Below are 23,547 nucleotides of genomic sequence, written 5' to 3'. Positions count from 1 at the left end.
CCAGTAAGAAATAGACATTTCAGAGCAGAATCATTCCATTTGACTTCTCAAGCCTACTTTCTAAAGTATGTGCAATAATTTTCAACATCACCTGACCCCTGATTCAAACGCCTGAGTTTTGCCTCAGCAGATGAGATTCGATCAGGATCGTCATATGATAGACCAATAGTAGAAAAAGATTCTCCTACAGACCATAAGCATGGATCATTAGGTTGGAGAGAAAAGGCCCATCCCTGTGGTTCATTGCGCAAAATTAACATAATAAAACAAATGCACTGTGATTCATTCCCAGAGGACCTTGGTCTCAAACGAAAATATAACAAACAAGCATTTTTAAATGAAAAAAAATCTTGCTGTTTACCATTAAAAACGTCAGGCAGTCCTACCTTGGGTTCCACAAAATGCACCCCAGAACAGCTACTCACGTGTTGCTGGAGCTCGGCCACCTCCAGAGACAATCCCTGAAAACATTGAGCCAAAACTTGGATGGAAGCCATACTGATCCCCGAATTTTTTTCCTTTAGTTTTTTTTGGGCTGGACTGACTGTTATGATCTGCAACATAAACTAAGGAAAGAATGGGGAGATCTGTCCCTACAGTAAGACTAAGCTGAATCCCTACAATGTAAGTGGGCAGCCTGTTCCTAGCGAACAGACCTGCCATAGTCCTCGGCTAGTCTGAACGAAAACCTAAAGCATAAAGGTGAGGGGTCCCTAATAGAACTAAGGACTGGAACAAAAATGGGACACCTACTAAACAGAGAAGTTGTTACAGAAAACAAAAAGATAAACTGAAAAAAGGTACTAGAGGTCCCAGAAGGACCAAGCGAACTAACAGAGAAAGGCACAGAAGCACTCAAAGCAGTCAAACAACACTAGGTCCATCACAGCCAAAAGGGCAGAGCTGGAATATAAAAGCAGATGGTCACGTGACCGCAAAACACAGGATGGAAAAAACAAAGAGGAGGGTTCTAACAATGTATATGTGATCCGTGTGACGGAGAAAACAGAGTTTTAAATACCTGGCCTGTAGGTAAGTAGTTTGAACAGCAAACTGGTGTGAGTTGCTTTACTGACACACTGAAAGAAATTTTTAATGGAGGCCAGAAATGGCGGTATTTTCTGACCACGTATATGTAATCCGTTTGTCGGAGAAAGCACAGTTGGATTTTTAGCTCTGTAATATTGAAAGGACCTAGCTGTATTCTGCAGTGCAAAAAGCAAACGGCGCAGAAAATCAGTGTCCTCTGCATTGCTTTTTAAGCAAATAATGAGAATTAAGATCCAAAAAATGTATTCCTCGCCTCTGAGACCTGGGCCTTTGAATGGAAATATCTGACAGCAGCAGAAGGCAGAATTGGAATGGAGCCTCTTGTGCTCTATGCATTGCAGTCAGATATATACACTGCTTGCCTATATACACTGCCTGCCTGATACCTCTGCAGGTGGATTAGTCCTCAGAAGGACTGTTTGTTAAGATGGATATGTGTAATGTAAGTTTTTTCTCCCTACACTACTTAATACACAAGCAAATCTCTCCCTGACGCAGCAGCACCTCTCCCTACTCTGCCTGATTCTAGAGTGACTGTGACGAGCTCAGCGGCTCCAGGTCTGATATAGACCTGATGACACTGCGGGCAGCCAATCACTGAAATGCCACAACCACCATGGCTGCGGCATTACAATGAGTGGCAGGCAATCCATGAATGTTGATTGGCTCTCTAAAGAGCACCAAACATGCATGGAGGGGTCTTGTGCTCCCACCAAGCAACCCCAGAAATACTTGGCGAGCGCGGAGCATCTCGAGTAGTGAGATGCTCAGGCGAGTACTGAGCAGTAGCGAGCATGCTCGCTCATCACTACTAGGAACTAATCTCATAATATTTTCCAATATGCAACCTCTGATCCTCTGAAGAACTCCTTTTCTCCTCCAACCCCTCCAAGACTTGTCCCAAGTATCCTCCATCCTCTGGAATTCTGTTCCCGAACACATGAGATAATCCACAACATTAAGAACCTTCAGACAGAACTTCAAAACCATTGTCTTCAAGAAAGCTTACAGCCTGCAATAACCCCCTGCCACCTCACCACAACCAGACCTGCCTCATCCCCCAATCTACAATCTCCTTCCACATTATTCTATAGACTGTAAGTTCACAAGGATAGGGCCCTCTTCTTTCTGTACCACTCAAACTTGCTCTTCTAGACCTGCAGCTATTTTGTAAAGTAACCCGGGGAGCTCTATTCCAAAATAGAGTTTAAAAGTTGAAGGTCAATGTGCTAGTGGGACCGGCTATTTTGGAGCAGCTTGTACTAAGTCTCTGTAAAATATCCTTTTTCAGAAGACAGCTTCAGACAGATCTTGCAGCAAAGAAAGTGAAAAACCTGCACCACCTGCAAGCAGCTGCAATAGTCAGTGCAAAGCTGAACATGTAAAATGCAAACACCTAAATAGGACTTGGCAACATTTCAGGTGTAAAAAGCTCATAAAAAAGTTTAAACAGTCCAAAATAACCATAAGAAAGAAAAAGGAGCTGCACTCACCATTCCTTAAAAGCAGTATCTTTATTCCATAAGGATAAAAAAGTCCGGCAAGCAGGAAGAGTGGGGAAGAAAAAAGCAGACAACAGCTGTTTTGCGTTAAGACGCTTCTACAGGTCTGTTTTACTCACAAAACATGACATCACATCCTTTATATGCAAATTAAGCAAGAACACATGATCACAAAATAAATAAACACAAATCAGAACAGAATCATAAAAACATAGAAAAATCCAGTCGATCATTTAAGTCCAATGGACCATTAGCATTCAGGCGAATGATCCATTTAGTTCCGATTTGAAGCAGCAGCTTATTCAGATTGCCGCCTCTACTGGGAAAATGAAGCTGTTCTAAGCCAGCAAATCTCAATGATTTAGGGTTAGCATTATGAAATTCAGTAACATGCTTAATAAATCTTTTAAAGCCCTTTTGGGTTTTTAGGGAATGTAAATGCTCCCTGATCCTAATAAATAAAGAACGTACAGTCTTCCCTATGTAAAAAAAATTACAAAGACAAAAAATTACATAAACAATATTCTTGGACCTACAGGTAATGAAATCCTTAACAAAATGTGTAATCGGGCCAATATGCAAGGTGCAGATTACAAAAAGAACAAGAACCGCATCTAAAATTCCCGGAGGGAATGTTTTCTGCAACTTTATGAAATAAAGACACTGCTTTTAAGGACTGGTGAGTGCAGCTCATTTTTCTTTCTTATGGTTAGCTTCAGACAGATCCTTACTCTAGTAATAACAATGATTTTGGAATAGAATGATCAAAGTATTTAGACTACATACAGTAGTGTTCAAAATAACAGCAGTGTGTTCAAAAACATGAGTTAAGCACAACATCTTTATACTAGTTTTTATTTCCATGCAATGGGGAGATTGCCCACTGTTTTCTAATTGAAAACATGAAGAGAAATTTATATAATTTTTAACCACTTTACAGAAAACAACAAAATATGAACATTGGTCTGTTCTAAAAAATAGCAGTGTCTGTATTTGTCTTTACAAACTCAAAATTAGTGTTGAGCCACCCCCGTAGTGTTCGAGTTCGGCTCGGTTAGTCGAACACCCGTGAGTTCGCCGAACTGTTTGTCGAACTGTTCGTCGAACACCTTCGAACACCGTTAAAACCAATGGCAGGCAAACAAAAACACATAGAAACACATAGAAAACACCTTCAAAGGTGTCCAAAAGCTGACAAACTGCTCAGAAGACACAACTAACACATGGAAAAGTGACAAGTACATATAGTCATGCGAAAAGAAAAGAGGTGGAGGAGTAAAAGGAGGGGGAGACACAGATATAGGCATGTCATGCCCTTCTAAAATCCAAAAAGTGAGAAGCCAACACGTTCAGTCCGCTCCTGCCCGTGCAACCTCCGTGTCGCCGGGTTTGTGCCAGAGCCGCGGTGAACCCTGACGGCCAGCCCCCCTCTCCCAATACTGGTGCCTGTCTGCTGGTGGGTCGATCGAGCCCCCCTGTGGTGGAGGCAGCTCTAAGCTTTTTAATTTAAATTGTCTCTCTAATTTGAATGAATACACTTTAAATCCTTTTACAAGGATCTATTGGAGGGCAAGTCTCATGCCAGCAGCCGCGTAATTCCAGCTCCAGTAGCGTCCACTAAAGCTGCTGCAGTTAAAAAGCTTTTATAAGGATCGAGCTCGGCTGTCCACCGCAAGGAATCCTACTGCCAGTCCCAGCCCCTATGCCTTGGGGTGCCTCCTGATGCTCTTCACTGAGTATCCCGTGGTCCCGAAGCATTTCCTTTGAAAAAATTAAGTGTTCAAACTACAGGTGGTGTAGCTTGCTTAATAGCCGGGATAATCAGCTGACTAGCAGACACTGCTACCAGGCACAAAGTATTTTCCTGGGCTAGATGCCGTTAAAAATTTGTAATTAGATACTCTCGTTGGATGCTGAGAAAGCATTCCATAGAGTCTCCTGGCACGCCATATATGATTCTCTTAAAAAGCTTGGGGTAGGGGTCTAGGGGACCCTTTTATAGCCAAAATCACGGCCCTGTATCAAAAAACGTCACCTAGGCTGAAGATAAGTGGAACTGTAGCACCCTGAGGGCTCGGTTGCTACAGAGGTATTGCACCTCACCCAGAGGTGTGATATCTCACTCTCAGGTAAGGATGGAGTGTGGATCAGGACCCGACACCTGCATGCATTACACCACATTGCCGTGGGGCAGGGCGACCAATATGCCTCTGAGATGGGCACGACAGTCCCTGTCCCTGGCTGGAGTGGGGGGAGGGAACACTGAGGAAGGGGAACCCTGTAGTGCAGGAGCAGGGAGGAAGCAGTTTCTGGGTGCATTGAGAAGGGAGTATAAAAGGTGGGCACCATCTCAGTTCAGTGCAGAGAAGTCTGAGCAGAAGTGGCAGGGAGCAGGGGCTCTGCATGAGCTCTGCTCCGGAGGCGGGCCTAGTAACAGAGGCCCAGGCCTGGAAGAGGGAGAAGGAAGGAAGAGGAGCGGAGAAGGCTCCAGGAACGAGGAACGAAGGGATCCCAGGGGTGCAGACGGGCGAGTCGCCACCGCACACCCGAATCCACCTGCGTGGAGGGGTCAGGCCAAAGGCGGAGACCGGTCCCCGAAACTAGTGGAGGCAGGAAACGACCCTCAGCTAGAAACCGGAGGCTGTGACATTTTATGTGGCGCAGCCCCTCGCTACACCCGCTAGGAAGGCACCACATAGGGTCAGGGAAACTGGCGCCAAGTTTACCAAGAGGAGGCCCGAGGCAGCCGGACAGAAGGGTTGGTAAGAAAGGCCAGACAAAGGACACACAAAGGGGGTCCTGTGAAGCGCTCCAAAGTTATCTGGGAGTTGTCTGAGCCCCTCACCTGGTGAGCACTGTACGACGTGGGCAGCCATTACCTGCAGATGTGATCTGGATAATAAGAACTGTGAGTAAAGGCCCTGGACTGCATCACTGACTCCGTGTCGATACTGCTGCTGCCCTGCACCATTACCCCCATCCTCCGCATACACTGCCCTGAGGCTATACTCCTCCCGTGGGGAGTTATGCTACGCTCTGCTGCACCCACAACACCAGCCTCAGCGGTCTGCCCTGCAGCGGCGGTTCACTCTGACCGCAATCCACGGGTGGCGTAGTCGGACATTTAAACATCAAAACCACATAAATAGTTCCGCCACTGGTTTGACCACCCTGAGCCACGGAACCGAGTCGACGCCACGAAGACTACAACCACCGGCATCCACCAAAAAGGGTCCGGCTCCGGGTGTCCCAAGGCCCAGGGGGTGCATCAGAACATTTTCATCACCTTTCACAATCACCAATGGGACAAGGCAGGGATGTCCTCTGTCCCCTCTCTTATACATCCTTGTGACGGAGCACCTGCTCTCATCATTTCGCCATTGTTATGTTCTGCTACCAGAGCTAAGGAAAGAGAGGAGATCTGTCCCTACGATAGAACTCAGCTGAATCCCTATGATGTAACAGGGAACCTGATCCTGCGATCAGACCTGCTAAAGTCCTAAGCTAGTCTGTACGGTGACCTATAGATGTGGGGAAGGAATCCCTACAAGTACTAAGGACTGGGAGGAAAATGGGACACCTCCTAACAGAAATAGTAGCAGACAGACGAACAAACAAAATATATAGAACATAGAGGTCCGTAGACCAAGCAAACTAACAGAGTTAGATACAGAGCACAGGCTAGCTAGAAAGTAGTTATACAATGAAGTCCAGCAAAGCCAGAAGGGCGGAGCAGGATTAAATAGGCCAACAAGGTCATGTGACCAGCAAAGGAAAAAACCTAAGAGCAAGGTTCTAACAGTACCCCCCCCTTCTAAGAGGATCCTCCGGATCCCCTAGGACCAGGCTTATCAGGAAATCTCCTGTGAAACACTCTGATAAGTCTGGACTCGGAAACATCATCTGACCTCACCCAAGAGTTATCTTCGGGTCCGAAACCTTTCCAGGCCACAAGATACTGCAAACTACCTCTATACCGTCTAGAGTTAAGGATGCGAGAAATTTCATATTCCCCGTCCTCCACCACCGGAGGAACAGAGACAGAGGCGTCACCATCCGACACAACAGCTTTTTTTAACAGAGAGACATGAAATACCGGATTAATTCTCCAGGAGGTAGGAACCAAACAGCAGATTGGTTGACAACCTGAAGCACCTTAAAGGGCCCTACATACTTGGGACCCAATTTCTTAGAAGGAATCCTCAACCGCAGATTCCTAGAGGACAACCAGACCATGTCACCAACAGCGAACAAAACCTCCTGTCATTTCCTATCAAAGTAGTCTTTAGATTTTCTGTTGGCCTCCTGAAGATTACCACGCACATCCGTCCAAACTCTCTCCAAATCACCGGAAAAATTCTCCTCCTCAGGCACGGCAGATCCCAACTTGGAGAACGACCCAAACGACGGATGTCTCCCAGAACAATAAAAAAAAGGCGAACAACCAGCAGAAGAAGATGTATGATTGTTCAGAGCAAATTCAGCAAGTGGCAGAAACTCAGACCACCCCTCTTGATTGTCTGCCACAAAACAATGCAAGAACTGCTCAACATCCTGGTTTTTCCTTTCTGTCTGAGAACGACAAATGAACTCCCAACCTGTCACAAAAGGCACGCCAACAACGAGCCACGAACTGAGGACCCCTATCAGAAACAATGTCAGTAGGAACGCCATGAAGTCTGACAATTTCCTTGACAAAGGCCTTAGCGAGAGTTTTAGCGCAGGGCAGTATGACGAAGGGAACCAAGTGACACATCTTGCTAAAACGGTCCACGACCACCCAGATGACAGTAAAACCCTCAGAGGGGGGAAGGTCAGTTATAAAGTCCATAGCCAAATGTGTCCAAGGAGCACTGGGAACCTCCAAAGGACAAAGCAACCCCGCAGCAGGAGTATGTGAGGACTTAGATCTAGCACATATAGTACATTGACGCACCCACTTAATGACTTCCTTCTGCCATCCAGGCCACCAAAAACTGCGACCCACCAGTCTCTTGGTCTCAGAGATTCCGGGATGACCTGCCAACCGAGATTCGTGACACTCAACAAACAAATCTCTCCTAAAGGTCCCAGGCACAAACAACCTCCCATGAGGACTGTTAGATGGGGCATTCTCCTGTGCTTTAAGAATCTCATCTTCCAAAACGGAGTCCAAAGCAGCTATCACAACACCTTCTTGTAAAATGTTCTCCTCTTTCTCAGCACCGACTATGGGAGAAAAACTGCGAGACAAGGCATCCGCCTTAACATTCTTAGTACCAGGGATGTAAGTAACGGAGAAATTAAACCGCGAGAAAAACAGTGCCCACCTAGCCTGACGGGCATTCAGGCGCTTGGCAGCATCAAGATATATCAGATTTTTATGATCCGTAAGAACCTGAATGGGAAATTCCGCACCTTCCAAGAAGTGGCGCCAGTGTTCAAATGCGAGTTTAATAGCCAATAATTCCCGATTACCAATATCGTAATTCAGTTCAGTCTCCGAAAATTTTTTTGAAAAAAAGGCACAGGGATGTAATCCATCCCCGTTATCCTGAGACAATACTGCGCCAACCCCCACAGAGGAAGCATCAACCTCAACCAAAAACGGCTTAGTCACATCAGGCTGCATAAGGATGGGAGCAGAGGTGAACCTCTCCTTGAGATACACAAAAGCTTCAATGGCCTCAGAAGACCACTGAACCGCTTCAGCACCTTTCCTGGTGAGATCGGTCAGAGGTTTGACAATACTAGAAAATTTTTTTATGAATTTTCTGTAATAATTGGCGAAACGCAAAAACCTCTGTATCGATTTCAAACCAATAGGCCTAGGCCATTCCTGTACAGCTTGAACTTTAACTGGGTCCATCTCAAAACCTTCGCTGGAGATAATGTAACCCAAAAAACTAATTCTCTGTACAGCGAACTCACATTTCTCCAGCTTAGCAAAAAGCGAATTGTCCATTAATAACTGTAATACCTCACGTACGCTCCGCCAATGAGACTCCAGATCCGGCGAATAAATCAAAATGTCATCCAAATACACAACCACATTTTTGCCGATCAAAGGTCTAAGGATGTCATTAATAAGATTCTGAAAAAATGCAGGAGCATTAGTAAGACCAAAAGGCATAACCAGGTTCTCAAAATGACCCACAGGAGTGTTAAAAGCAGTCTTCCATTCGTCACCCTCCTTCATGCGCAACAGATTGTATGCCCCCTTAAGGTCAATTTTAGAGAACCACTTGGCCCCCATTAACTGGTTAAACAGATCAGGAATCAATGGCAGTGGGTAAGGATTGCGTACAGTAATTTTGTTAATCTCACGAAAATCCAGACAAGGACGTAAACCGCCGTCCTTTTTTTTTACAAAAAAAAATCCAACCGCCACAGGAGACTTAGAGGGCCTAATGTGACCGGCGGCCAAACTTGTCTGTATGTATTCCTCCAAAGCCTTCCTCTCAGGAATAGTAAGGTTAAATAAACGACTTTTAGGAAGAGTCGCTCCAGGGACAAATTCAATAGAACAATCATAGTCTCTATGGGGAGGCAAAACCTGCGATTCCTTCTCAGAAAAAACTCTCCAAAAATCCTGAATAGGAACAGGCAATTCTCCCCTATCCAAAGCTGCAATACGCCCGTTACAACACTTGTCATAACATTTATGGCTCCAGGATTTAATTTCACTGGTAGACCAATCCAGTACAGGATTGTGAAATTTTAACCAGGGCAATCCCAACACCACCGGAGAAGGCAAGTTATTCAAAACTACCAAATCCAATTTCTCATGGTGAACACCATTAATAGTGAGAGGAAATTCACAGACCTTGTGAGTAATATTCTTCAAAGGGGAACCATCCACAGAAACCACAGCAATGGGGTATGATAAAGGTTCGGGTTTTAAATTGAGTCTTTCCAAGAATCCCCCATCAATTACATTCAGAGTAGACCCACAATCAACAAACACCCGAAATTCCATTAATTTTTCCTGAGCAATCGTGGAAGCAGCTAAAAATACACCCTTGGAATTTAAACAGGCAATACGGGCATAACTGACCATTTTTTTTCTTTCTTCATACGAAGCTCACAGCCTTTAATCAAATGACCAGATTTTCTGCAATAGAAACACAAGCCTTCAGAAAATCGACGGTCTTTTTCTTGAGAGCGAGGTGCCACCGATCCAATCTCCATCGGTTCACCACTGTTAGTACACACATCCTCATAACCAGAAACTGACATAGCAGAGGATTTGCTCTCATTAACCCTTGCACGCAGTCTCCTATCCACCCGTATAGCTAATTGCATAGCCTGTTGCAAATCTTCAGGTGTAGGATAAGCAATTAGCAGGTCTTTAACCCTTTCATTGAGCCCAGCAAGAAATAGACTTTTCAGAGCAGAATCGTTCCACCCTGTTTGAGTAGACCATCGACGGAAATGAGTACAATATTTTTCCACATTACCTGATCCCTGTTTCAAACGTCTCAACTCAGTCTCAGCTGATGCGACACGGTCAGGATCATCATATAATAGTCCCAAAGCAAAAAAAAAACTATCCACTGATCTGAAGCATGTATCACTAGGTTGCAAAGAAAAGGCCCACTCCTGAGGCTCTTTGCGCAAAAGTGACATTATGAACCCTATGCGCTGGGATTCATCCCCAGAGGACTTGGGTTTGAAACGAAAATACAATAAGCAAGCATTTTTAAATGAAAAAAATTCTCGGTGTTCACCAAAAAATAAATCCGGCAAACATACCTTAGGCTCCAAGAAATGTGCTCCAGGACAGTTACTCACGTGCTGACGGAGCTCGGCCACCTCCAGAGAGAGTCCCTGCAGGCGATGAGCCAAATCCTGAACCGACACCATGATGGAACAGAAAAATCTTTCCTTAGAGAATTTGCAGGCTGGACTTACTGTTATGTTCTGCTACCAGAGCTAAGGAAAGAGAGGAGATCTGTCCCTACGATAGAACTCAGCTGAATCCCTACGATGTAACAGGGAACCTGATCCTGCGATCAGACCTGCTAAAGTCCTAAGCTAGTCTGTACGGAGACCTATAGATGTGGGGAAGGAATCCCTACAAGTACTAAGGACTGGGAGGAAAATTGGACACCTCCTAACAGAAATAGTAGCAGACAGACGAACAAACAAAATATATAGAACATAGAGGTCCGTAGACCAAGCAAACTAACAGTTAGATACAGAGCACAGGCTAGCTAGAAAGTAGTTATACAATGAAGTCCAGCAAAGCCAGAAGGGCGGAGCAGGATTAAATAGGCCAACAAGGTCATGTGACCAGCAAAGGAAAAAACCTAAGAGCAAGGTTCTAACAGCCATAACCCCAATATTAGGTGGATTGAGGTGGGAGGCACCGAGTACAAGTGCTCTCTATTTGCTGATGATGTCCTAGTATATATCACTCAATCACATATATCCATCCATGCTGTTATGGCTGAAATAGATCACTTTGTTACATGGTCAAATTTTAAAATCAATGCAGCGAAGTCTGAGGCCCTCGATGTCTCCCTCCTCAAATCCATATAGGATTCCATCCAGTCCAACTTTCCCTTTGCCTGGCCCTCACAGGGTATCAAATACTTAGGAATTCCTATTCATAGAGACCTCTCCCATCTATGTTATCTTAATTTTGGGCCCTTTATTGAACAACTCCATACAGACCACGGTTGGCATGTTAGAACTGTAAGATTCACTACGTGAACCACTGGTGTTTTGTGGAAAAGCACATGTACACTGCATTCCAAATTATTATGCAAAAAGTGTTTAGGAGTGATAAGGGAAGAATTTGTTTGTTTGTCAGTTAAACTCATTGATGGTGATCTGTGTCAGGGTTCTTTATATCACTGTAAGCAATTGCAGACACCTGTGCTAATTAGTTTGGCAGGTGTGTCCAATGAAAGGCAAGACTACTTAAGAAGGCTGTCTCACATTATTAAGCAGCCTACATTTTCTGCCAAAATGGGAAAGAAAAATGATGTGTCGGCTGCTGAGAAGCAACAAATTGTGGAGTGTTTAGGTCAAGGCATGACTACAATCAACATTGTGCGATGATCAGGATGAAGTGTCTTGGCAATCAAGAAGTATGTAGCTGATTCACAGTACACACGTGTGCGTGCTGATAAGGGCAAATTGAGGACTCTTTCCTACAGGCAATTACGTCAGGTTAAAAGAGCAGCGGCAAAAAAGCCTTGTCATAGCAGCAGACAAGTTTTTGAAGCTGCTGGTGCGTCCAACGTCCCCCGAACAACAAGATGCAGGGTCCTTCAGAGGTTTGCAGCTGTGCATACGCCATCCTGTCGACCTCCTCTATCCACTTCACACAAGCAGAAACGGCTCCAGTGGGCCAAACATTACATGAAGACTGATTTCAAAACTGTTTTGTTCACGGATGAGTGCCGTGCAGCGCTCGATGGTCCAGATGGATGGAGTGGAGGATGGCTGGTTGATGGACACCCCACGCAAACACGGCTACAGCGCCAACAAGGAGGAGGTGGAGTAATGTTTTGGGCTGGAATCATGGGGAGAGAGATTGTCGGCCCCTTTAGGATCCCTGAAGGCGCTAAAGATGAACTCCATAATGTATGTGGATTTTCTCAAACAGCACTTCCTGCCATGGTTCAAGAAGAAGAACCGTGTATTTCACAGCAAGATCATTTTTTTGCATGATAATGCACCATCTCATGCTGCACACAAAACATCTGCATCTCTGGCTGATATGGGCATAAAAGGGGACAAACTTATGGTGTGACCCCCATGCTCCCCTGACCTCTACCCCATTCAGAACCTCTGGAGCATCATCAAAAGGAGTGTCTATGATGGCGGGAGGCAGTTCACATCTAAGCAACAGCTCTGGGAGGGTATTCTGTCCTCATGCAAAACAATTGAAGCAGAAACCATCCAAAACCTGTCAAATTCAATGGACGAGAGAGTTCAGAAGCTCCTTTCGAACTAGGGGTCCTATGTGAAATTGTAACATCACCTAGAATAAAGTTTTGAGTTGAAAACTGTTTGATTTCAGTTTCTAATAACCTGCTAATGCTTATAATTTAAAAAATGACCATTTTTTTGGTCTTTATTAAAATGAAAAGGTTGATAGAAAAGTTTGGGAGATCTAAGAGTGTGGCAACCCAGTAGTCATGATTACTTCGAATTCTGACAATATGAGGGTCATGTTGCAGGTAGTGCAGCAAGAAGGCACTTATCTGTCTTGCGCATCTCGGAGCCCCAAAATTATTTTCCTGGCTAGATGCAGCTAAAAATTATTATTAATTTTAAATCTGGTGGAGCTTAGTATAGATGGCCTAATTGAATCAGTACTGCACACTGCTACAAAGCCCAAATTATTTTCCAGTCAAGATACAGATAAAAATGATTAGTAATTTTAAATCTGGTGGAGCTTATTATAGATGGCCTAATAGAATCAGTGCTGCACACTGCTACAAAGCCCAAATTATTTTCCAACCAAGATACAGATAAACATGATTAGTAATTTGAAAGCTTAAAACGATTGTTAGGGTGATTTTATTGAATCATCAAGCTTTTACTCTCCCCAGGATGACACAGGGGTAGAAAAGTCGCTTCGGATCCATGATTTGTTCATCTTTATGAACGTGAGTCTGTCTACATTATCAGTGGAGAGCCGCGTGCGCTTATCTGTCAGCACACCACCAGCAGCGCTGAACACACGTTCAGACAGAACGCTGGCTGCGGGGCATGACAAGATCTCCAAGGCGTAAGTGGCTAGCTCCGGCCATTTATCCAGATTGGAAGCCCAAAAAAGCAAGGGTCCAGTGACACAGTCATGGCTTCAATGTTTACTTGGAGATACTCCTGTACCATCGTCTCTAGGTGTTGACTATGTGTCAGACTTCTTGTCTCCTGTGGCCTTGCAAAGGATGGGATAAAAAAGTAGTGAAATGATTCCGCAAAATTGATGTTACCAGCAGATAATGTGGTTCTGTTACGGTTTGAGTGCTGAACACTTGACGGTCCCACGGTTGGCAAGTTGGAACTGTGAGATTCACTACGTGCACCACTGGTGTTTTGTGGAAAAGCACATGTAAGATTCTGCAACAGTCTCTGCTGATACTCCTGCATGCGTGCATCCCTTTCTATGGCAGGAATAATTTCTGCAAATTTACTTTTGTACCGGGGATCTAACAGTGTGGCAACCCAGTAGTCAGGATTATTTCTAATTCTCACAATTCGAGGGTCATGTTGCAGGTAGTGCAGCAAGAAGGCACTCATGTGTGTTGCGCATCCAGGAGCACCAAGTCCCTGTTGTGTTGGTGGCGAGGTAACAATCATGCTTCCTTCCTCTGTCCTCTCCCCCCAACCTCGCACAACAGAAATGTGATCAAGGTCTCCCTCATCTGATGAGTCTTCCATCAGTTCGTCCTCCACTTCTTCCTGGGCTCCTGCACCTTCCTCACTAGTTTGGCTGCTACCATGCACCCTGGTAAAACCATCTCCCCCACCCTCACATGCCTGCCGCCTTGGTGCTGCCGACCGTCTGGACCTTGCAGATGTTAGCCCTTCCGCATACAACTCCTCCTCCTCTACTTCCTCCATCTCCTCTTGTGCCACCACCTGACTCCGAATTCTGTTTAACATGTGCTCCAGCATGTAAATCACCGGAATAGTCATGCTGATAATGGCATCGTCAGCACTAAACATCTTTGTCGCCATTTCAAAACTGTGCAGAAGGGTGCATAGGTCCCTGATCCGAGACCACTCCTCCAGCGTGATTTGCCCCACCTCTGGATCTCGTTGGCCCAGGCTATACGTCAGAATGTATTGCACCAGGGCTTGTCGGTGCTGCCACAGTCGCTGCAACATGTGCAGAGTTGAATTCCACCCCGTAGGCACATCGCATTTTAGCCGGTGAAGTGGCAGGCCCAACGACTTCTGTAGAGGTGTAAGTCGCTGAGCTGCGGGATGCGAACGGCGGAAGTGAGCACACAGCGACCGTGCCCTCTGCAGAAGGCCATCTAGCCTGGCATAGTGGGCTAAAAATTGCTGGACAACCAGGTTCAACACGTGAGCCATACAAGGCACGTGTGTGACATTGCCCCGGCGAAGGGTCGCACCCAGGTTTTCAGCATTGTCGCACACGGCCTTCCCTGGTTTCAGGTCCAGTGGAGACAACCATTCATGAAATTGGTTCTCCAGAGCTGACCACAACTCCTCAGCTGTGTGACTCACATTTCCCAGACATTTCAAAGTAACAACCGCCTGATGACGTTGAGCCCTACTGCCAGCATAGTAAGGAGGTGTGCAGGATCCCTTCTGCGCAGTTAGAAAGCTTGTGGCATGACCAGACAGGCTTTGGGTGCAGGTGGAAGACCGAGAGGAGGTTGAGGAGGCAGAAGCAGTGGAGGAACTTTGACATAAAGAGGATTGACGCACAACTCGTGGGGACGGCAAGACTTGGACAGCAGCCCCTTGTCCTGCTGTCACCATAGTTACCCAGTGCCCAGTCAGCGACATGTAACGCCCCTGTCCATGCCTACTCGTCCAAGTGTCTGTGGTGAAATGCACCCTGTCACACACAGAGTTTCTCAAAGAAGCGGTGATGTTGTGTGTGACATGCTGGTGGAGCGCAGGCACACCTTTCTTTGAGAAGTAGTGCCGACTGGGCATCTGGTACTGGGGCACTGCGACGGACATAAGGTCTCGAAAATCCTCTGTGTCCACCAGGCTGAAAGGCAGCATTTCTGTAGCCAAGAGCTTGCAGATGGTGAAATTCAACCTCTTAGCTTTCTCATGGCTAGGAGGAAATCGTCTTTTACTTGTCCACATCTGAGGGACCGAGGGCTGGCTATTGTGCAAGACGGGGTTGATAAGGGTGTCCCCGGCAAACTGCCGGTCTGTGAGGAAGATGCAGGCGGACATGTTAGGTTGCCTTGATCCAAAGGTGGTGCTATCGATGTCGGACAGCGCTCAAGACCAGCTGGTGTTACCACCTCCAAAGAAAATGATGACCTGCCAATCACGCTGGCTGTTGCGGGTAAAGAGGTGGCAGGTCTGCGCCCCAAAACAGGTGTGACTGTTGTCCCCCCAGTCACAGAGGATGAAGAGGCCGCGGATGCACAAGATATGGCAGACGGTGGTTGGCCCGGCCGGCTAGGCCGCATTGTAACACACTGAGCTTCCCACTGCAACTTATGCTTCATGTCCATGTGCCGGTTCATGCATCAAGTACTCAAACTATGTATTTTTTGGCCTCTACTTAGCTTTTGCTGACAAATGTTACAGATAACACGAGTTGGGTCATCTTTATCGATCTGAAAAAATGCCCAGGCTATGCAAGGCTTAGCACCCATGCGACCTGAAGAGCCAACACGAATTGTGGTGAGAGGCAGAGTTGTGTTTGAGTATGCAGTTGTTGACGTGCATCCAGTACTACGTCTCTGTCCAGGAAGGCGCAACCTGACCTCGTTGTCACTAGCATCTTCCTCCACCTCCTCTGCTGACCTCATCTCTTGGCTGACTGTGGGTTGACAGTAAGTGGGATCTCCAACCTCATCATCATCACCCTGTGCGTTATCACACCCGTCGTCCTCAGAGCCAACCTGTTCCTTCCCTGACAAAAAACTAAGGTTGTCGCTCCAATCAGGTATTTGAGTCTCATCATCGTCTTCCTCATAGTCTCCACCAACAGGAGTTACAGTTTGGGAATGAGGGTCTACATTATGGTCAGAACCTTCTGCGTCTGGTCCTGGATCCGACTAATAAAGATTCTGGGCATCAGTGCAGATCATTTCCTCGTCTGGATTCACAGAAGCGCTGGAGTCGACCTCTGATTCCCAGGCTATAGTATGAGTAAACAGCTCTGCAGACTCAACCATCTGTTCTACCTCATACTCAGACAGGCAGCTGGAGATTTGGGAGCTGTGAGGAAGCAAGTGCGATTGGGGTGACACCTTTGAGGACTGGAGTATTTATGATGTTGAATTTGATGTGGAGGAGAGCCCACTTAAAGGAGCACTTGATATCCGTTGAAGCACCTGCTGTTTTTGTGCCTCATCTGGAATTTGTAGCGATTGGCGTGGCCGTAAGAAAGGGATCTTATCACATTGTCCGCTAAAAGAAGTAGACATTTTAGTTTGGCTGGAAGATGATGTTTCTTCTGCAGATGTTACTGTTGCTTTAACACCTACCCCACGGACACAACCTTTTTTCCCCTTCCCAACACGCCTATTCCCCTTTCCACAAGCAGCAGGCCTTTTTCCACTCATTTTGGTGGTTAACTAAATCACAACTCTGGAGTTGGTTGCACAAAAAAACAATGGATGGGAACCGAGCAGAGCTGAGTGGCCAAACTGTGGTAATAGGCCAAAACTATTGGCTGGGTTAGATGCAGAAAAAAATTATATTCAATTTGCAACCCAATGGAGGTCAGTATAGATGGACAATTAGAGAAAGTCCCACACACTGCTAGAAGGCCAAATATTTTTTCAGAGCTAGATGCAGAAAAAAATTATATTCAGTTTGCAACCTGATGGAGGTCAGTATAGATGGACTAATAGAACAAGTCCCACACACAGCTAGAAGCCCAAATATTTTTTCAGAGCTAGATGCAGAAAAAAATTATATTCAGTTTGCAACCTGATGGAGGTCTGTATAGATGGATTAATAGAACAAGTCCCACACACAGCTAGAAGCCCAATATTTTTTCATAGGTAGATGCAGAAAAAAAATATATTCAGTTTGCAACCTGATGAAGGTCAGTATAGATGGACTAATAGAGAAAGTCCCACACACTGCTAGAAGGCCAAATATTTTTTCAGAGCTAGATGCAGACAAAAAATTATTTTTAATTTGCAACCTGATGGAGGTCAGTATAGATGGACTAATAGAGAAAGTCCCACACACTGCTAGAAGGCCAAATATTTTTTCAGAGCTAGATGCAGACAAAAAATTATTTTGAATTTGCAATCTGATGGAGGTCAGTATAGGTGGACTAATAGAACAAGTCCCACACACTGCTAGAAGGAAAAATATTTTTTCAGAGCTAGTTGCAGAAAAAAATTATATTCAGTTTGCAACCTGATGGAGGTCAGTATAGATGGACTAATGGAACAAGTCCTACACACAGCTAGAAGCCCAAATATTTTTTCAGAGGTAGATGCAGAAAAAAATTATATTCAGTTTGCAACCTGATGGAGGTCTGTATAGATGGATTAATAGAACAAGTCCCACACACAGCTAGAAGCCCAATATTTTTTCAGAGGTAGATGCAGAAAAAAAATATATTCAGTTTGATACCTGATGGAGGTCAGTATAGATGGACTAATAGAGAAAGTCCCACACACTGCTAGAAGGCCAAATATTTTTTCAGAGCTAGATGCAGACAAAAAATTATTTTTAATTTGCAACCTGATGGAGGTCAGTATAGATGGACTAATAGTGAAAGTCCCACACACTGCTAGAATGCCAAATATTTTTTCAGAGATAGATGCAGATATAAATTATTTTTAATTTGCAACCTGATGGAGGTCAGTATAGATGGACTAACAGAGAAAGTCCCACACACAGCTAGAATGCCAAATATTTTTTAAGAGCTAGATGCAGAAAAAAATTATATTCAGTTTGCAACCTGATGGAGGTCAGTATAGATGGACTAATAGAACAAGTCCCACACACTGCTAGAAGGCCAAATATTTTTTCAGAGCTAGATGCAGATAAAAATTATTTTTAATTTGCAGCCTGATGGAGGTCAGTATAGATGGATTAATAGAGAAAGTCCCACACACTGCTAGAAGGCCAAATGTTTTTTCAGAGCTAGATGCAGACAAAAAATGATTTTGAATTTGCAACCTGATGGAGGTTAGTATAGATGGACTAATAGAGAAAGTCCCACACACTGCTAGAAGGCCAAATATTTTTTCAGAGCTGGATGCAGACAAAAAATTATTTTTAATTTGCAACCTGATGGAGGTCAGTATAGATGGACTAATAGAGAAAGTCCCACACACTGCTAGAAGGCCAAATATTTTTTCAGAGCTAGATGCAGATAAAAATTATTTTTAATTTGCAACCTGATGGAGGTCAGTATAGATGGACTAATAGAGAAAGTCCCACACACTGCTAGAAGGCCAAATATTTTTTCAGAACTAGATGCAGAAAAAAATTATATTCAGTTTGCAACCTGATGGAGGTCAGTATAGATGGACAAATAGAACAAGTCCCACACACAGCTAGAAGCCCAAATATTTTTTCAGAGGTAGATGCAGATGAAAATTATTTTTAATTTGCAACCTGATGGAGGTCAGTATAGATGGACTAATAGAGAAAGTCCCACACACTGCTAGAAGGTTAAATATTTTTTCAGAGCTAGATGCAGACAAAAATTATTTTGAATTTGAAGCGTGATGGAGGTCAGTATAGATGGACTAATAGAACAAGTCCCACACACTGCTAGAAGGCCAAATATTTTTTCAGAGCTAGATGCAGAAAAAAATTATATTCAGTTTGCAACCTGATGGAGTTCAGTATAGATGGACTAATCGAATGATGCTATGCCCAAAAGATTTTACTTCACTATGTGCAGTAAAAAAATTGGTATTCTATACATAGGTGGTATATCTTGCAACACAGATAGGCTACTCCACTGACTAACACACTCTGCAATAGGCCAAAAAGGATTAGCTTTGCTAGATTCAGCCAAATGCTGTGAAAAAAACTTGCACAGCACTGGCACAGACCTGCCTGGCAAAAACTGATAGGAACTGATGTAACCTAGTCCTGAAAAGGACTGCAATTACAATTAGTCTTTACTCCCACAATCTATCTATTTAAGAGCACAGACCTGCCTGATAAAAGTCGTAGGAAATGCTGTAACCTAGTCCTTAAAAGGACTGCAATCACAACTATTCCCTACTCCCAAGCTATCTGTAGATTTGTGCGAAAATTGGCTTGAAATTAACAAGGTATAGCGCACACAGCAACAGCGGTGCCGTCTAACACGCAGCTGCAGCAGTGAGAAAATGGTGGCGACGGGGAAAATGGCTTGGTCTTATAGGGCAAGGACATGTGACATACACTGCCAATGACACATGCCCTTGCTTGTGTGAAAAAAAGCACTTTGCTCCGTGTGTGCGCTGCTGATAGGCTGACAGATTGCACCTCCCCACTGTAAATGCGGGAAAGAGAAAAAAAAATGGAGATCTTCATTATTCCTGCAGAGATCCATCCCCTGCCCCTCCCCCCACCCCGCTGTACACTCAAACTGCGTATTAACATTAATTTTCATCATTACTGAGAAAAAATCCAGTTATGATTTTGGTGCACGAACAGTTATCGAACATAACCTCGAACAGCCGAATTTTTCTCAAATCGTTCGTGTTCGCCGAACGGCTCGAACACCGCCAAAAACAGCTCGAATTTGAGATTGGCGAACAGTTCGACTAGAACAACGCTCATCTCTACTCAAAATATGTTCTTTTTTTCTGAGCATTTATCTTTCCTGTGAATCACTAACCTAATATTTAGTTGGATACCCAAGGTTTTTTAGAACTGCTTCACATCTATGCTGCATAGCGTCAAGCAATTCTGGCATCTGTCAACTGTTATTCCAGCCCAGGATTATTTGACTACTTCCCACAATATTTTGACATTTGTTGGCCATGTCACCTCACAAGTTTTCTTTTGGATTAATGTCCGGGGATCGGACTGGCAACTCCTTAACCTCAATTTTGTTGGACTGGAACCAATAATTTGCTCGTCTAGTGGTGTGTTTAGGGTTGTTGTCTTGTTGAAACTCCCAATTCAAGGGCATATCCTCTTCTGTGTAAAGCAACATGACCTCTTCAAGTATTTTAATATATGCAAACTGGTCCCTGATCCCCAGTATGCGGTAAATAGGTCTGGCGCCATAGTAAATCATGATGCTTGCACCACCATGCTTTACTGTCTTCAGAGTCGACTGTGGCTTGGATGCAAAGTTTGTGGGTCATCTGACATACTATCTGTGGCCCTTCTAACCAAAAAGAACAATTTTAATTTCATCAGTTCATAAAATGTTTCTCCATTTCTCTTTAGGCCAGTTGATGTGTTCTTTGGCAAATGGTATATGCTTCAGTACATGTTATTGTTTTAACAGTGTTATTTTGCGGGGACTTCTTGCTAAGAGATTAGCTTCACACAGGAGTCTTCTAACTGTCACAGTCCTTACAGGTATTTTGAGACTGTCTTTGATCATCCTGTAGCTGATCATTGGTTGAGCCTTTGCCATTCTGACTATTCTTCAATCCATTCGAATGATATCTTCTTTTTTCTTCCATGTCTCTAAGGTTTTGCTTTCCATTATAAAGCATTGGAGATCATGTTAGCTGGACAGCCTATCATTGTTTGCACTTATTTATAAATTTTACCCTCTCCAATCAACTTTTTAATCAAAGTACTCTATTCTTTTGAACAATGTCTCGACCCATATTTCTCAGGCTTTCAAGGAGAAATGCATGTACAGTATGTACAACATGTGCTGGCTTCACCCTGAAATAAGGGCCTCCTGATTCACACCTGTTTCTTCACAGAATGATTAAACTCACTAATTGAACTCCACACTGATATTATTTTGAGCTCACCCCGTACAATTAATTATTCATGTACACAGACTCAGAAACCTGCAGATCATGAATGCGGAGTCTGGTGGTTTTCTTACAATCTACTGCACTGACTGGTAAATTGTCTGACATGTGGTGATATAATTTATACCAAAAACAGTGATTAATCTGGTTAGTCTTATTGGACTTCTAATATTTTGAACACTACTGTATATATAACTGTCACTTAAAGAATAGAACAGCCTATGTATACTGTTTTTGTATTTTATTACTAACCTGTTTTTTTCCCTATACTGTGAAACTTTTTAAACTCTTCAATGATATCACTAATAGCTAGACTTGGTACCATATACCTTAAAGAATAAAATAATTGACATTGGAATAAAATTGGTAAATAATTATTTTTAATTCTTTTTCCATTAACAAGAGCAATGGAGGCTCATAAGTCTGTAATAGTAATATCTCCTGGGAGCTGTTCTACTTGGTACCTTACCTTCTGTTTCTACATAAATATCCAAAGATGCATTAAGGAGCCTCACTTGACTTTGGACGAGGACAACTCTGCTGCCTAACATTATCATTAAACCCCCAGAGAACTGAGTGGAATGGGAAGAAATATTGATCTAAAAATGAATATCAGGAGCAAAGAAATATCTAGTGTGAGTATCTTAAATTAAAATAATAAATTTAGTTCATAAAAATAATTATGCAAATTACTTCTAAAAGGCTGAACTTTAATACGCAAATATATTATATAAAAAGGCAAATATTTTTCATTCTTATATTTATCGCAAATAACTCTATGTCAACAAATGAAGCAATGTATAAAAATACGCAGTTTAATGGGGTGTATATTGTCGAGAAATACAACTTGTGTTTGGGGTAGATGTTATCAAGACGGTGCGTTATTTGTATGTAGTTTGATTTGACTACATCTGTAAGTCTATTGGATCGGTTATTTATTTCAGGTGTTCCATGTCAATGACACGCAGTAGACTCACAAATTTTTGTTCTAATCACAGGAAAACAATCTGACTGCAGTCACAGAATTTTTACTCCTAGGATTTCAAGTCAGCCAAGGTTTTAGAATGTTTTTGTTCTTTCTTCTCTTCTCCATTTATTGTGGGACAATATGTGGGAACCTCCTGATCATCACCCTGGTGTACACCAGCAAGAACCTCCACACCCCAATGTACTTCTTCATCTCACAACTGTCCATCAACGACATCTTGTTACCCACAGATATTGTCCCCTACATGCTCCACATCCTCCTGAACAATGGTGGAAGCATTACTTTTAACAACTGCATTTTTCAACTTTATGTTTTTGGAGCATCAGAAACGTTGGAATGTCTTCTTCTCACAGTGATGTCTTATGACAGATATGTGGCCATCTGCAATCCCTTACGTTACACCTCTATAATGACGGGTGGACATTGTATGATACTGACTGTCATCTGTTGGGTGTTTGGATGGTTTTTCATTTTAATTTACATCATAGAAACAGCAAAGCTAAATTTTTGTGGACAAAATATAATCGACCATTTATTCTGTGATATTGTTCCTCTGATAGAACTTGCCTGCTCTGACACCTTCATCGTTCACTTAGAAATTTATTTACTGAGTATCCCAATATTAATAATCCCTACCACAATCATTGTAGTGTCTTATACCTATATAGTTTTAGCAATCTTAAGGATCTCATCCAGTACCGGTAGACAGAAAGCCTTCTCCACCTGTAGCTCCCACCTCACTGTGGTCTCCATATATTACGGGACAATATTCATTGTTTATATAGTCCCAACAAAAGGCCAAACACTTTCTATAAGCAAAATACTTTCACTGCTATATACTGTTTTTACACCATTTATTAACCCCATTATATACAGTTTGAGAAATGCCGACATTAAAAAAGCCATAAAGAAAACAGTTGATTTTGTAAATCATTAAGGAAGTTTTGTGTATTACTGAGTTTGTGCCTGAAGATAATGTACATTTATACAATTCAGGATTCTTGAGTAATGAGGAAGATTTTTTTAGAGCAAGACAACAAATAATTATTCAAGTTCTCAATGATGTTTGTGATAAATTGTGATGTTTCGGCTCCTGTCGAGCCTTGACCTTATTATCATAGAATACAGTAGAAGAGTGTTTGGTTCTTGAGTTGAGATAATGTTTGAGTTGCTGGAAAAACAAATGTAAAGATGTGTTCTGTTAAAGATGCAGGTAAAAGAGGCATCAGATAGATGGCTAAGGTAATAGTTAGTTACATAGGTTAAAAAAAGACCTAGGTCCAACAAGTTCAACCTTCCTCTACCAATTTTACATTTTGCCACTAATTTAACTGTATCCTGCCATCACTACCTCTTGTGGTTGGCATTACACAGTCTGACAGCTCTGACTATAAAGAACCCTTTCCTATTAAGCTAC

At 43.4% G+C, this 23,547-nt stretch overlaps 1 protein-coding gene across 1 annotated transcript; it reads left to right on the top strand.

The window, feature by feature from the left end:
- Positions 1-21,747: 21,747 nt before the first annotated feature.
- On the top strand, positions 21,748-23,067 carry LOC141167509 (olfactory receptor 5G9-like). The gene is made up of 2 exons (XM_073654905.1): positions 21,748-21,777; positions 22,141-23,067. Exons 1-2 carry the CDS (start codon positions 21,748-21,750, stop codon positions 23,065-23,067), a joined length of 957 nt encoding a protein of 318 aa, XP_073511006.1.
- Positions 23,068-23,547: the final 480 nt, after the last annotated feature.

Source organism: Phyllobates terribilis, unplaced genomic scaffold (genome assembly GCF_046119375.1).
Source record: "Phyllobates terribilis strain yellow unplaced genomic scaffold, ASM4611937v1 Scaffold_11__3_contigs__length_659146591, whole genome shotgun sequence".
In the NCBI taxonomy this organism is placed as follows: Eukaryota; Metazoa; Chordata; class Amphibia; order Anura; family Dendrobatidae; genus Phyllobates; species Phyllobates terribilis.
Note: the sequence above shows the minus strand (reverse complement) of the source record. Positions and strands in the feature narration are given on the sequence as shown.

Excerpts from the sequence above, each read along its gene's own strand:
- LOC141167509 (XM_073654905.1), top strand. The coding sequence starts at position 21,748 with ATGAATATCAGGAGCAAAGAAATATCTAGT. Across the intron at positions 21,778-22,140 it reads GGAGCAAAGAAATATCTAGT|GAAAACAATCTGACTGCAGT; the intron begins GTGAGTATCTTA and ends TTCTAATCACAG.